At 41.2% G+C, this 14,708-nt stretch overlaps 1 protein-coding gene across 1 annotated transcript in view; it reads left to right on the top strand.

Moving 5' to 3' along the window:
* XRCC5 (X-ray repair cross complementing 5) overlaps positions 1–14,708 on the top strand; it is a 97,954-nt gene that overhangs the window by 31,579 nt on the left and 51,667 nt on the right. Inside the window, exons 13-14 of the mRNA XM_030852672.2 lie at positions 705–838; positions 14,274–14,470. Coding sequence (XP_030708532.1) covers positions 705–838; positions 14,274–14,470 — 331 coding nt within the window. The remainder of the gene's footprint in view (positions 1–704; positions 839–14,273; positions 14,471–14,708) is intronic.

Genomic DNA, 14,708 nt, shown 5'->3' with positions numbered 1-14,708 from the left:
TTGGTCACTTTGTAATGTATAGAAATATTGAATCACTACGTTGTACACCTGGAACTAACGTAGTGTTGTAGATCAATTATACTTCAATTTAAAAAAAGATTGAAAAAAAAAGACATGCACGCAGGTCTGTGTGATTAGCGCCATGAGGTTTGTAAGAGGAAAGAACTCATTCTGACTTGGGGAGACTGTAAAGGAATCCACTCACTCTGGTCCAATGGCGTCTTCCTGTTAAGTTGGTATACTCTGATACAGGTAATGTTAAATCCTTATAAAGCTAATGCTTCATTTCCAAAGGCATTTTCCTTTTCTTTTTTAATGTTATTCTCCTTTGCCAGTTACCAGTTTTTTTAATGTCAACTCAATGAATACTGAGTATTTTGAATTAGCATATGGAAGGTGGGTTTTGTATGGCTCTGGTGCATTTTTCTCGAACAAACTCTTTTGCTTTTGATAGGATATTCCACTATCAAAAGTTCATTAGAGCTGGGAAGTACCTAAAAGACCAGCTACTCTAAATAGCTCTCTTTGCAAATAAGAAAACCGAGGCTCAAGTAAAGAAATGATTTGCATAACTAGAGAGTATTTTTGGCAGGGCCAGGACTGAATATCCTGCCAGTATTGCTGTGAATATCTGTGAATGGAAAGCATTTGTTTTGGAGACTAATCATTATTTCCTTTTGCTGCTCTGTTTATCCTTGTCTTAGAGGCGCAGTTGAGTGCTGTTGATGCTTTGATTGACTCCATGAGCTTGGTAAAGAAAGATGAAGAGGAGGGCACCATTGAAGACTTATTTCCAACCAGCAAAATCCCAAATCCTCAATTTCAGAGATTATTTCAGGTGAGAGAGGAAAGGTGAACCAGTCATACTTTTTTTAGATGAAAGAGAGCTAAGTGAAGTTAGGGTAATTGGCTGGTCCCAATCAAACTGAGGGCTCAGTTGCTCTGTCTATTTAATGGAAGAATAACACCTTTCTCTACCTACTGAAAAAAGATTTAAAAAAATACTCTGAGCTTTTAGAAAGAAAGAAGTAAAGTTAGGATGTTTTTAATTTTTTTTCTGGGAGAAGGCTAGATTTTTTTTTTTTTTTAAAAAAGAGGGCTAAATAAAAAGCAGATTCTTCTTTTATGCTTTTTACTGGGTTTCTTCCTCTGTTTTATGTGAATGAGGCTTTTCCTTGTTTTTTTTTTTTTAATATCCAAATAGGGAGGTTTTTATGAACTGTGTAATATGTAACCACTATTAGGGAAGAAGTTTTAGAGGTCAGAGAGGTTATAGTATGAACTTATTAAAGAGTAGCTAAAATAAAGAAAAATATAAATTTCTGAGTCTTGGTACAAAGGAATTAGAAGATGGACATTGGATTAAGGGAAGCTGGGTAACTTGACAAGAGAGCTGATTTGTGTGAAGGAAGGGGAGGGATGGACCAAGGATGAAGTGGTAGGGTTATCCCAACCCTGGAATAACCTGATGAAAGCAGGACATAAGCTTCTCTGAACCCCACAAAGGTGAAAAAAATCACAAGCAGCTTTGCCAGGCAAACTTTTCCCCTCGGGGAATGGAGGGCCTACTGCTGTGGCAGGTGGGGGGAGGCGGGGAGGTGGGAAAGGAGGCTGCATGTTGGGGAGTTCCTTGATTGCCCCTTTTGACTCATTTCTCAAAGCATCCTTAACAAACTCAAGTCGTGTTAGGGCCTGTTGTGATTTTGAGGGATCTTCTACTCAGAAGAAACTGCCTGGTTTTTTGATGTTTGTAATTTAAAAAAAATCTTTTTTTCTAAAATCAGAACTATGAAGATTAACAGGTCAAGACCTGACTCAGTGAATACTTTCGTATTCTAGGTGTAATCAAGTATAAATTACTTGTATACATTTCTTTGCGGTTTTTGACAAGTGGACTTCAAGACATGAAGGCCTTTGCCATTTGTAGAGAAGGGAGGAGCAAACTAGTTGGTGTGGAAAGCTTGCAAAAACAGGTCACTATGGTGAAAAGTAGAAACTTCTAATACTTGGCAGATACCAAGGGTAGGTACTATTATCTTCAACAAATATTTGTTGGATTAATGAACAGATGCAAGCCATAAGTGCAGGCATTGTTATCTTTTTTTTCATTATTATCTTTTAAAGCTTTAAGAACTGGCAACTTTGATTTTTACAACCTACCGACTTTGTTTTCTTTTGTAGGGGAGAGTTTTTCTTTTTTTTCTTTTATTTTTTTTTAATATCTTTTTTGGAGTATAATTGTTTTACAGTGTTGTGTTAGTTTCTGCTGTGTAGCAAAGTGAATCACCTATATGTATACATATATCCCCATATCCCCTCCCTCTTGCATCTCCCTCTCACCCTCCCTATCTCACCCATCTAGGTGGTCACAAAGCACCGAGCGAGCTGCTCTGCCTATGTGATGCAGCTGCTTCCCACTAGCTATGTATTTTACATTTGGTAGTGTATATATGTCAGCGCTACTCTCTCACTTCGTCCCAGCTTACCCTTCCCCATCCCCGTGTCCTCAAGTCTGTTCTCTACATCTGCATCTTTATTCCTGTCCTGTCCGTAGGTTCATCAGAACCATTTTTAATTTTTAGATTCCATATATATGTGTTAGCATACAGTATGTGTTTTTCTCCTTCTGACTTCACTCCATGTGACAGACTCTAGGTCCATCCACCTCACTACAAATAACTCAATTTCGTTTCTTTTTATGGCTGAGTAATATTCCATTGTATATATGTGCCACATCTTCTTTATCCATTCATTTGTCGATGGACCCTTAGGTTGCTTCCATGTCCTGGCTATTGTAAATAGTGCTGCAGTGAACATCGTGGTACATGACTCTTTTTGAATTATTGCTTTCTCAGGGTATATGCCCAGTAGTGGGATTGCTAGGTCATATGGTAGTTCTATTTTTAGTTTTTTAAGGAACCTCCATACTGTTCTCCATATTGGCTGTATCAATTAACATTCCCACCAAGAGTGCAGGAAGGTTCCCTTTTTTCCACACCGTCTCCAGGATTTATTGTTTGTAGATTTTTTGATGATGGCCATTCTGACTGGTGAGAGATGATACCTCATTATTGTTTAGATTTGCGTTTCTCTAATGATTAGTGATATTCAGCGTCCTTTATGTATTTGTTGGCAATCTGTATATCTTCTTTAGGGAAACGTCTATTTAGTTCTTCTGCCTGTTTTTGGATCAGGTTGTTTGTTTTTTTGATATTGAGCTGCATGAGCTGCTTGTATATCTTGGAGATTAATCCTTTGTCAGTTCCTTCGTTTGCAAGTATTTTCTCCCATTCTGAGGGTTGTCTTCTCATCTTGTTTATGGTTTCCTCTGCTGTGCAAAAGCTTTTAAGTTTCCTTATGTCCCATTTGTTTATTTTTGTTTTTATTTCCATTTCTCTAGGTGGTGGGTCAAAAAGGATCTTGCTGTGATTTATGCCATAGACTGTTCTGCCTATGTTTTCCTCTAAGAGTCTTACAGTGTCTGGCCTTACATTTAGTTCTTTAATCCATTTTGAGTTTATTTTTGTGTATGGCATTAGGGAGTGTTCTAATTTCATTCTTTGACATGTAGCTGTCCAGTTTTCCCAGCACCACTGATTGAAGAGGCTGTCTTTTCTCCATTGTATATTCTTGCCTCCTTTATCAAAGATAAGGTGACCATATTTGTGTGAGTTTATCTCTGGGCTTTTTATCCTGTTTCATTCATCTATATTTCTGTTTTTGTGCCAGTACCATACTGTCTTGATTACTGTAGCTTGGCAATATAGTCTGAAGTCCTGGAGCCTGATTCCTCCAGCTCTGTTTTTCTTTCTCAAGATTGCTTTGGCTATTCGGGGTCTTTTGTGTTTCCATACAAATTGTGAATTTTTTTGTTCTAATTCTGTGAAAAATGCCATTGGTAGTTTGATAGGGACACTGAATCTGTAGATTGCTTTGGGGAGTATAGTCATTTTCACAATATTGATTCTTCCAATCCAAGAACATGGTATATCTCTCCATCTGTTTGTATTGTCTTTTTTTTTTCTCTTTAAAAACTTTAGCAGGCTTCCCTCATGATGCAGTGGTTGAGAGTCCGCCTGCCAATGCAGGGGACACGGGTTCGTGCCCCGGTCCGGGAGGATCCCACATGCCACGGAGCGGCTGGGCCCGTGAGCCATGGCCACTGAGCCTGTGCGTCCGGAGCCTGTGCTCCACAATGGGAGAGGCCACAACAGTGAGAGGCCCACGTACCGCAAAAAAAAAAAAAACTTTAGCAAAATTTATTTGCATACAGAGTGCTCATTAAACTTTTTTTTGCTTTTTCATTAAAACAGTCCACACCCTCTGTTGACACTGGTTTCTGTTGTTCTAAGTACTTGAAAACAACAAATGGCATTTTCTTAATTAAGAGAATTTTTATTAACACAAGTTGCCTTTGCATGTACAGTCCAGTTTATTGAGGTTTTGTCCTGCGTAGGCTCAGAGTGGGAAGGTCTAATGTTCTGCCTCCTGGCAGGGAAGATGTTTGTATCATCTTTAATTTCTTTCATCAGTGTCTTATAGTTTTTTGCATACAGGTCTTTTGTCTCCTTAGGTAGGTTTATTCCTAGGTATTTTATTCTTTTTGTTGCAGTGGTAAATGGGATTGTTTCCTTAATTTCTCTTTCTGATTTTTCATTATTAGTGTATGAGAATGCAAGAGATTTCTGTGCATTGATTTTGTATCCTTCCACTTTAACAAATTCATTGATTAGCTCTAGTAGTTTTCTGGTAGCATCTTTAGGATTCTCTATGTATAGTATCATGTCATCTGCAAACAGTGACAGTTTTACTTCTTGTTTTCCAATTTGGATTCCTTTTATTTCTTTTTCTTCTCTGATTGATGTGGCTAAAACTTCCAAAACTATGTTAAATAATAGTGGTGAGAGTGGGCAACCTTGTCTTGTTCCTGATCTTAGAGGAAATGGTTTCAGTTTTTCACCACTGAAAATGATGTTGGCTGTGGGTTTGTCATATATGGCCTTTATTACGTTGAGGTAGTTTCCCTCTATACCTACTTTCTGGAGATTTTATCATAAATGGGTGTTGAATTTTGTCGAAAGCTTTTTCTGCATCTATTGAGATGATCATATGGTTTTTCTCTTTCAATTTGTTAATATGGTGTATCACATTGATTTATTTGCATATACTGAAGAATCCTTGCATTCCTGGGATAAACCCCACTTGATCATGGTGGATGATCCTTTTAATGTGCTGTTGGATTCTGTTTGCTAGTATTTTGTTGAGAATTTTTACATGTGTTCATCAGTGATATTGGCCTGTAGTTTTCTTTTGTGACATCTTTGTCTGGTTTTGGTATCAGGGTGATGGTGACCTCGTAGGATGAGTTTGGGAGTGTTCCTCCCTCTGGTATATTTTGGAAGAGTTTGAGAAGAATAGGTGTTAGCTCTTCTCTATATGTTTGATAGAATTCTCCTGTGAAGCCATCTGGTCCTGGGCTTTTGTTTGTTGGAAGATTTTTAATCACAGTTTCAATTGCAGTGCTTGTGATTGGTCTGTTTATATTTTCTGTTTCTTCCTGGTTCAGTCTCGGAAGGTTGTACTTTTCTAAGATTTTGTCCATTTCTTCCAGGTTGTCTGTTTTATTGGCATATAGTTGCTTGTAGTAATCTCATGATCCTTTGTATTTCTGCAGTGTCAGTTGTTACTTCTTCATTTCTAATTCTGTTGATTTGAGTCTTCTCCCCGTTTTTCTTGGTGAGTCTGGCTAATGGTTTATCAATTTTGTTTGTCTTCTCGAAGAACCAGCTTTTAGTTTTATTGATCTTTGCTATCATTACCTTCATTTCTTGTTCATTTATTTCTGATCTGATCTTTATGATTTCTTTCCTTCTGCTAACTCTTAGGGTTTTTTTGTTCTTTCTCTAATTACTTTAGGTGTAGCATTAGGTTGTTTGAGATGTTTCTTATTTTTTGAAGTAGGATTGTATTGCTATAAACTTCCCTGTTAGAACTGCTTTTGCTGCATCCCATAGGTTTTGGGTCATTGTGTTTTCATTGTCATTTGTTTCTAGGTATCTCTTGATTTCCTCTTTGATTTCTTCAGTGATCTCTTGGTTATTTAGTAGTGTATTGTTTAGCCTCCATGTGTTTGTATGTTTTACAGGGTTTTTTTCCTGTAATTTATGTCTAGTCTCATAGCAGTGTGGTCGGAAAAGATACTTGATACGATTTCAATTTTCTTAAATTTACCAAGGTTTGATTTTTTACCCAACGTATGATCTGTCCTGGAGAGTGTTCCATGAGCACTTGAGAAGAAAGCGTATTCTGTTGTTTTTGGATGGAATGTCCTATAAACATCAGTTAAGTCCCTCTTGTTTAATGTGTCATTTAAAGCTTGTGTTTCCCTATTTATTTTCATTTTTGATGATCTGTCCATTGGTGAAAGTGGGGTATTAAAGTCCCCCAGTGTTATTGTGTTACTGTTGATTTCTCCTTTTATGGCTGTTAGCATTTGCCTTATGTATTAAGGTGCTCCTGTGTTGGGTGCATAAATATTTACAATTGTTATATCTTCTTCTTGGATTTATCCCTTGATCATTATGTGGTGTTCTTTGTCTCTTGTAATAGTCTTTGTTTTAAAGTCTGTTTTGTCTGATATGAGAATTGCTGCTCCAGCTTTCTTTTGATTTCCATTTGCATGGAATATCTTTTTCCATCCCTTCACTTTCAGTCTGTATGTGTCCCTAGGTCTGAAGTGGGTCTCTTGTAGACAGTATGTATATGGATCTTGTTTTTGTATCCATTGACCGTCTGTGTCTTTTGGTTGGAGCATTTAATCCATTTACATTTAAGGTAATTATCGATATGTATGTTCCTGTTACCATTTCTTAATTGTTTTGGGTTTGTTTTTGTAGGTCTTTTCCTTCTCTTGTGTTTCCTGCCTAGAGAAGTTCCTTTAGCATTTGTTGTAAAGCTGGTTTGGTTATGCTGAATTCTCTTAGCTTTTGCTTGTCTGTAAAGGTTTTAATTTTTCCATCACATCTGAATGAGATCCTTGCTGGGTAGAGTAATCTTCATTGTAGGTTTTTCCCTTTCATCACTTTAAATATGTCCTTCCACTCCCTTGTGGCTTGCAGAGTTTCTGCTGGAAGATCAGCTCTTAACCTTATGGGGATTCCCTTGTATGTTATTTGTTGCTTTTCCCTGCTGCTTTTAATATTTTTTCTTTGTATTTAACTTTTGATAGTTTGATTAGTATGTGTCTTGGCATGTTTCTCCTTGGATTTATCCTGTATGGGACTCTCTGTGCTTCCTGGACTTGATTGACTATTTCCCCTCCCATGTTAGGGAAGTTTTCAACTATCATCTCTTCAAATAGTTTCTCAGACCCTTTCTTTTTCTCTTCTTCTCCTGAGTCCACTATAATTCAAATGTTGGTGCATTTTATGTTGTCCCAGAGGTGTCTGGGACTGTCCTGAATTCTTTTCATTTTTTTTTTCTTTATTCTGCTCTGCAGTAGTTATTTCCACTATTTTATCTTCCAGGTCACTTATCCGTTCTTCTGCCTCAGTTATTCTGCTGTTGACTCCTTCTAGAGAATTTTTAATTTTATTGATTGTGTTGTTCATCATTGTTTTTCTTCTGGGTCCATGTTAAACGTTTCTTGTATTTTCTTCATTCTATTTCCAAGCATTTGGATCATGTTTACTATCATTACTCTGAATTCTTTTTCTGGTAGACTGCCTATTTCCTCTTCATTTGTTTGGTCTGGTGGGTTTTTACCTTGCTTCTTCATCTGCTGTTTATTTCTGTGTCTTTTCATTTTGTTTAACTTACTGTGTTTGGGGGCTCCTTTTCACAGGCTGCAGGTTTGTAGTTCCCATTGTTTTTGGTGTCTGCCCCCAGTGGGTAAGGTTGGTTCAGTGGCTTGGGTAGGCTTCCTGGTGGAGGGAATTGGTGCCTGTGTTCTGTTGGGTGGGGCTGGATCTTGTGTTTCTGGTGGGCAGGGCTGCGTCTGGTGGTGTGTTTTGGGGTGTCTGTGAACTTAGTATGATTTTAGGCAGCCTCTCTGCTAATGGGTGAGGTTGTTTTCCTGTCTTACTAGTTGTTTGGTGTGGGGCGTCCAGTGCTGGAATTTGCTGGCCACTGGGTGGAGCGGGGTCTTAGCAATGAGACGGAGATCTCTGGGAGAGCTCTGGCCGATTGATAATTACATGGGGCTGGGAGGTCTCTGGTGGTCCAGTGTCCTGAACTCAGCTCTCCCACCTCAGAGGCTCAGGCCTGACACCAGACCGGAGCACCAAGACCCTGTCAGCCACACGGCTCAGAAGACAAGGGAGAAAAAAAGAAGGGAAAATCAGTCAGTCAGTCAATAAAATTTTTTAAATTATTAAACTAATATAAAATAATTTAAATAAAGAAAGAGAGCAACCAAACCAATAAACAAATCCACCAGTGATAACAAGTGCTAAAAACTAAACTAAGGTAAACATAAAAATCAGAAACAAATCAGTTGCAGACAGCAAACCCAAGTCTGCAGTTGCTCCCAAAGTCCACCTCCTCAATTTGGGATGATTCGTTGTCTATTCAAGTATTCCACAGATGCAGCATACCTCAAGTTGACTGTGGAGATTTAATCCGCTGCTCCTGAGGCTGCTGGGAGAGATTTCCCTTTCTCTTCTTTGTTCACACAGCTCCTGGGGTTCAGCTTTGGATTTGGCCGTGCCTCTGTGTGTAGGTTGCCTTCAGGCATCTTTTCCCATCCAGACAGGATGGTGTTAAAGCAGCGGCTGATTAGGGGGCTCTGGTTCACTCATGCTGGGGAGAGGGAGGGGTACGGTAGTTATAACTGGAATGCGGGGCGAGCCTGCGGCGGCAAGGGCCAGTGTGACATTGCACCAGCCTGAGGCACGCCATCTGTTCTCCCGGGTAAGTTGTCCCTAGATCACAGGACCCTGGCAGTGGTGGGCTGCACAGGCTCCTGGGGGGTTGGGGGTGTGGACAGTGAACTGTGCTTGCACATGGGATTCTTGGTGGCTGCAGCAGCAGTGTTAGTGTTTCATGCCCATCTCTGGGGTCTGAGCTGATAGCCGCGGCTCACGGCCTTCTTTGGAGCTCGTTTAGGCAGTGCTCTGCCTTCTGTCGGCAGACGGGGAAGGAATCCCCTCTCCTCGCGCACCACAAAACAACAGTTTCTTGCCTCTCCGGCACGTGCAGACTTTTTCCCAGACTCCCACCCGGCTAGCTGTGGCGCACCAGCCCCCTTCAGGCTGTGTCCATGCCACCAACCCCAGTCCTCTCCCTGGGATCTGACCTCCGAAGCTGGAGCCTCAGCTCCCAGCCCCCGCCCATCACGGCGGGTGAGCAGACAAGGCTCTCGGGCTGGTGAGTGCTGGTCGGCACCGATCCTCTGTGAGGGAATCTCCCCACTTTGCCCTCTGCACCCCTGTTGCTGCGCTCTCCTCCGTGGCTCCGAAGCTTCCCCCCACCACCCCCCGTCTCTGCCAGTGAAGGGGCTTCCTAGTGTGTGGAAACTTTTCCTCCTTCACAGCTCCCTCCCTGAGGTGCAGGTCCCGTCCCTATTCTTTTGTGTCTGTTTTTTCTTTTGCCCTACCCAGGTACGTGGGGAGTTTCTTGCCTTTTGGGAGGTCTGAGGTCTTCTGCCAGCGTTCAGTAGGTGTTCTGTAGGAGCTGTTCCACATGTAGATGTATTTCTGATGTATTTGTGGGGAGGAAGGTGATCTCCGCGTCTTACTCCTCCGCCGTCTTGGAGGTCCCCCTCGGAGAGTTGTTAACATGGCCTGTCTGTATAAAGAAGTATCATTGCTAGGGTATGTATAAATTGAATTCACTTTTTCTAAAACAAATATTTATTGAGTACTAACAATGTATCACGTGCTGGTGATACTATGAGCTCATTATCTGAAAAGACCCCTCCAGAGGAGTGAGAGGAGAAGAGAGAGAGAAAACCAATAGGCACAATAGTGGTGGGTACACAATACTGTGGGAATAAGAGGAAAGAGAGATTCTTGCAGGTGAGTGACTTCAGGAAGATTTCATTTAGGAATAAAGGCAGTGTGTGATGTGCTGTGGGCATGCCAGGCAAAAGAAGTAGCACATGCAAAAGCAAGAAAACAGAAAGAAGTGTGATGTATTTAGGGATCCACAAATAGTTCCATTTGGCTGGAGAATAGGCTCTATGGGAAAATGGTGGAAAAGGTAGCAGGTAGCAGACAGGTCACGAAGAGCCAGTAGTTTTTATTTTATCCTGTAGGCAGTGGGTAATCACTAAAGGATTTTGTCAGCAGGCGGGTGACATGATTTTTAGAAAATAGGTCTGATGGTGGCATGGGAAATGGACTAGAGACCAGTTAGGAAACCTGCAGTGGCCCCCAGGAAGACTTGAATTAAAGCAGTGACGGAGAGTGGAGAGGAGAAAATTTAGAAGGTAGAGTAGATAGGACTTAAGGGATTGGATGGTGGTTGATGAGAAATAGGAATTGAAGATAACAGGATCCTAGCTTGGATGACAGGAAGGATGACATCACCATTAATTATGATAAGGAATATAGAATGAACAGACAGAAAAGGTAATTCATGTATTCTTGCAAGTGTTAAATTTGAGTTATCTGTTGGCTGTCCCAGTACAGACACTCAGTGGGAAGTTGGAAATAGGGGTGCAGAGCCCAGGAGAGCGTTCAGGACTAAATGTATAGATTTGAGAGTCCTCCTCATTTAGGTAGAAACAGAAGTGAATGAGGTCACCTGGGAGAGTCTGTTGAGTGAGAAGGAGGGAGAATGAAGTCCTGAACACCACCATGATTGGACAATTAGGGATAGACAGAAAAGCTGCCAGAAATGAAACAGTGTTCCTACCTCCACCCTCCCCAAAAGGTCAGAGAGACAGAAAGAACTAGAAGAGTGTTGGAAAGGAAAGAATCACAAATCAGACGTTGCACAGTGGTGAAGAGAGCTGAGCCTGGCAAAGGGCCTTTAGGGTTTGTAGTGAAGTCTCTGATGACTTTGAGGGCCCAGTGGGAGTAGAGTGATGGGGCGTTAGCCAGATTACAGTACCTGTAGGAGAAACCTTTACTGATGAAGGGAAGAGAGAGAGAGAGGATCCAGGAAGCTACAGGAGGATGTAGGACCCAGGAAGACTTTTTTTTTCCTTTTAAAATAGCTATAACTAAGAGTAAATGAGCTGGGAGTAGGGGGCAGAAGGAGGGAGAGGTTAGTAATCAACTTGTTGGCAAGATGTTAATTTAATTCTAATTTTGGAAAGAAATACTGAAAAATATGTCTTTTGTCAAGTGTACAGTTAATACTGCCTTTTAAATAATTGATACTGGGTTGCTGAAATCAACATATTAGTAACTTACAAGCTAGCCACCAGTGGCCTGCAGTTTTTCCTCTAGTCTTTTTCAAATTGTAAAAATCACATCAAGGAAAACAGTTGCTTAAAGGAGAAATTAAGTAGTTTGAGGACTGAGATCTCAGCTTCTCAGCTACTAAAAAGTGTCACTTTCTCATAACCTTTTTTTTTAAATGAATTGGAATTTTTTTGATTGAATTTTTATCCTACTTAGCTTTATCTAAAATGTGACCTTTAAGAAAATATGAGAGGATGATGCTTTAGAACATCTCTTGTGGGTCCCTTATTACTGACTTATGGGTGATGACACTATTTGAAAGAATTGCCTGGAATTCAGAATTCTTTTCCCAAAAATGTCACTTGGATATCACAGATAGAATCTTCCAGAGTATTTGCGAGGTAGTCTGCTATGTTGGGTGTTGGATTTCTGCTTACGTCTTTAGGGCTTTGTAAGCTGTTTTTGGTATTTTATTATTTTTTTTAATAAATTTATTTATTTATTTATTTTTGGCTGCATTGGGGTCTTCGTTGCTGCATGCACGCTTTCTCTAGTTGCGGCGAGCAGGGGCTACTGTTCGTTGCGGTGCACTGGCTTCTCATTGCGGTGCCTTCTCTTGTTGTGGAGCACAGGCTCTAGGCGCACAGGCTTCAGTAGTTGTGGCATGTGGGCTTAGTAGTTGTGGCGCACGGGCTTAGTTGCTCCATGGCATGTGGGATCTTCCCAGACCAGGGCTCGAACCCATGTCCCATGCACTGGCAGGTGGATTCTTAACCACTGCGCCACCAGGGAAGTCCTGTTTTTGGTATTTTAATAACTGACCTGAAGGTGAGCGCTGTGAATTGCGAATTATGTATTAGAAGGTTGGGGTAGATTCACAGGTTTGGGATCTTTGTGGTTTCGCCTTTTGCTTTTCATTAAACAGGCCTAATGTCATTGATGCTCCAGGTAAGTAGAATAATTAGGGAAAAGAAAGCAGGAGTCAAAAAAAAAAGAAAGCAGGAGTCAGGCTCTGAAACAATGAATTTACTAGGAGAAGGAAGGCTTGGGGTTGGTCTCTTGAAATTGGGAGCAGAACATGAAATTTCTAGAGGAAATTGCTGTTTAATACGTACCTCAGGGTTTTCTGAATTTGTAGAACATTGACTCTTTGATGACATTTACTGTTTAAGCCCAAGTATCTTTATTTTTTTAGAACCGAAAAGTCTAGCTTCCATTTTTACAGGGTACGAAAACAATCCATGGAGTAGTTTAAATCATATACCTTGTGATATGAAACAGTAATTTTAAAATCGCAGGAGCTATTCAGCTCCATTTTTTTCTTTCCAATTACTAACATATAAATTGTTCAAAGGTGGGAATAGGAGCCTTGTTCTCCAACCTAATTTTGGAATTATCTGCTAGCAAGAGGAGTAAAACATCAATGAATTGAGAGTTTCATTTTTTTTCTTTTTTTCTTAATGGTTATCTCATTTTTTTATTACATTCCTGCACTCCTTTTAGAATACTTATTTTTCTGGGCAGATAACACTACTGCCAAGGCCTGGTAGTCTGAAAGCAGTATCAGTGATTGAATGGGAGTGGCTTGCGGTCCGGATCTCCACCTGTGTGAGCAGCGGAGAACCTGCCCTGGCCTTGATCTTGGCCCCACTCCTGGTGCTGCTTCCTGACACCTCTGTCACCTCTTCTGTAGAGTTCTGAGAAAGAGCGCTTTATTCACTCAGCCAGTACCTTTTAGGTGCTTATCATGTGTGGGGTGCTCTTTTCAGTACTTGGAATTCAGCAGTAGACAAGACAAACAAGATCTCTACTTTCAAGGGGTAAGTGGAGGTAACAAACAGATAAACTAAAAAATTGATGAGATAGTTTTAGATAATGATAAATACTATAAGAAATATAAGACAAGTTTAATGATAGAGAATGACAGGGTGGTAACACGGGGGTAAAGGGCTCCTTCATACGGTGTCAGGGAAATCCTCTCAGAAGAGATGATAATTTAGCAAAGAACAGAATGATTTTAAAAAGGGCCAGCTCTGTTGAGATGTAAGGGAAGGCAGAAGAGGCTGAGGGAGCGTTAAGCACAGGACCCAAAGTCTGGAGTGAGCTGGCATGTGCGTGAAGCAGGAGGAAACCAGTCTAACGGGGCGGCTGGGGTGAGCAAGGAGGAGGGAGGCATGCAGGGGCTGTGTTAGGGTTGACTTCAGGATATGGAAAGGAACTTGTGTTAAGATGACTTGAGCTACAGTAGAGCCGTGAAAATGGATGTAGGGAAACCAGTTAGGAGGGGATTGTGGTAGCCCACATGAGAGGTGATGGTGCCTGGACAAGAGTGGTATAGTGGAGATGGACAGAAGTGAGTAGATGGGTGGAGAATAGCCCAAGCTCGGCACTTGGGGGAGTTTTGGGACAGACCAGTAGTCTCATCTCTTCCACAGTGTTCATCCTGGGACTCACTGAGCATGGGCACCTCCCCTTTAGCATCTGATTCATCCACCTTAGGTTGTCTTCTAAGGTTGTGCAAGGGAGAAAGCACAGCATGCTGAAGGGAGGTTAAAGGATTATAACCAAAAAGTTATCATCGCAGATTGTCAGAGGCTTTTGGAATTGCATCTCAGGGAACCTCGTATATCCTCCAGGTAGTCAGAGCAGTGGCCTCTTTTTATGAGATGAGGCTCCTTTCCAGGAGGGCTTCAGCTGACGGTGCTGCTAGGCTTAGATCTGTTTTACAGTTGCTTTTAGACATTACCAACGTCCTGCTAACCAAGGCGGTTCTGGGTCCACCGTCTTTGCTGTCTTTTACATATGGTAGGAATCCCATAACCCTCCCAAATTAAAGAATGAGGATCCGTGATCAGAAGAGTGTAATGAAGCTGTGTGTGATGTCTACATCTGCATTTTAAAATCCTTATGCCTTTTCCACAGTGTCTGCTGCACAGAGCTTTACACCCCCAGGAGCCTCTGCCCCCAATTCAGCAACACGTTTTGAATATGCTGGATCCCCCCACTGAGGTGACAGCTAAATGTCAGGTTCCTGTCTCTAAAATAAAGACCCTTTTCCCTCTGACTGAAGTCCTCAAGAAAAAGGACCAAGTGACTGCTCAGGACATTTTCCCAGATAAGTGAGTACTCGATGGAACTATGTGTGACGCTGGAACACAAAGATTGGTTGTGGTCTTAGAGGGGCTGTGGCATTAAGGGTTGCAACCTGGGTTTGTGGAATCACAAAGGTGGGAGGAAGAAACCTTTTACTATTTGAGCCTTGCATTGGAAATCCTGGTTTCTCACATCTGTCCACTGTAGATATATTTTATCCTTGTGCACCTAGAAATTAGAGCTACCTTTGGGGTTGTTGACTTT

The sequence above is a fragment of the Globicephala melas genome, chromosome 7 (genome assembly GCF_963455315.2).
Source record: "Globicephala melas chromosome 7, mGloMel1.2, whole genome shotgun sequence".
Taxonomy (NCBI): Eukaryota; Metazoa; Chordata; class Mammalia; order Artiodactyla; family Delphinidae; genus Globicephala; species Globicephala melas.
This window is presented reverse-complemented; position numbering and strand designations above follow the sequence as displayed.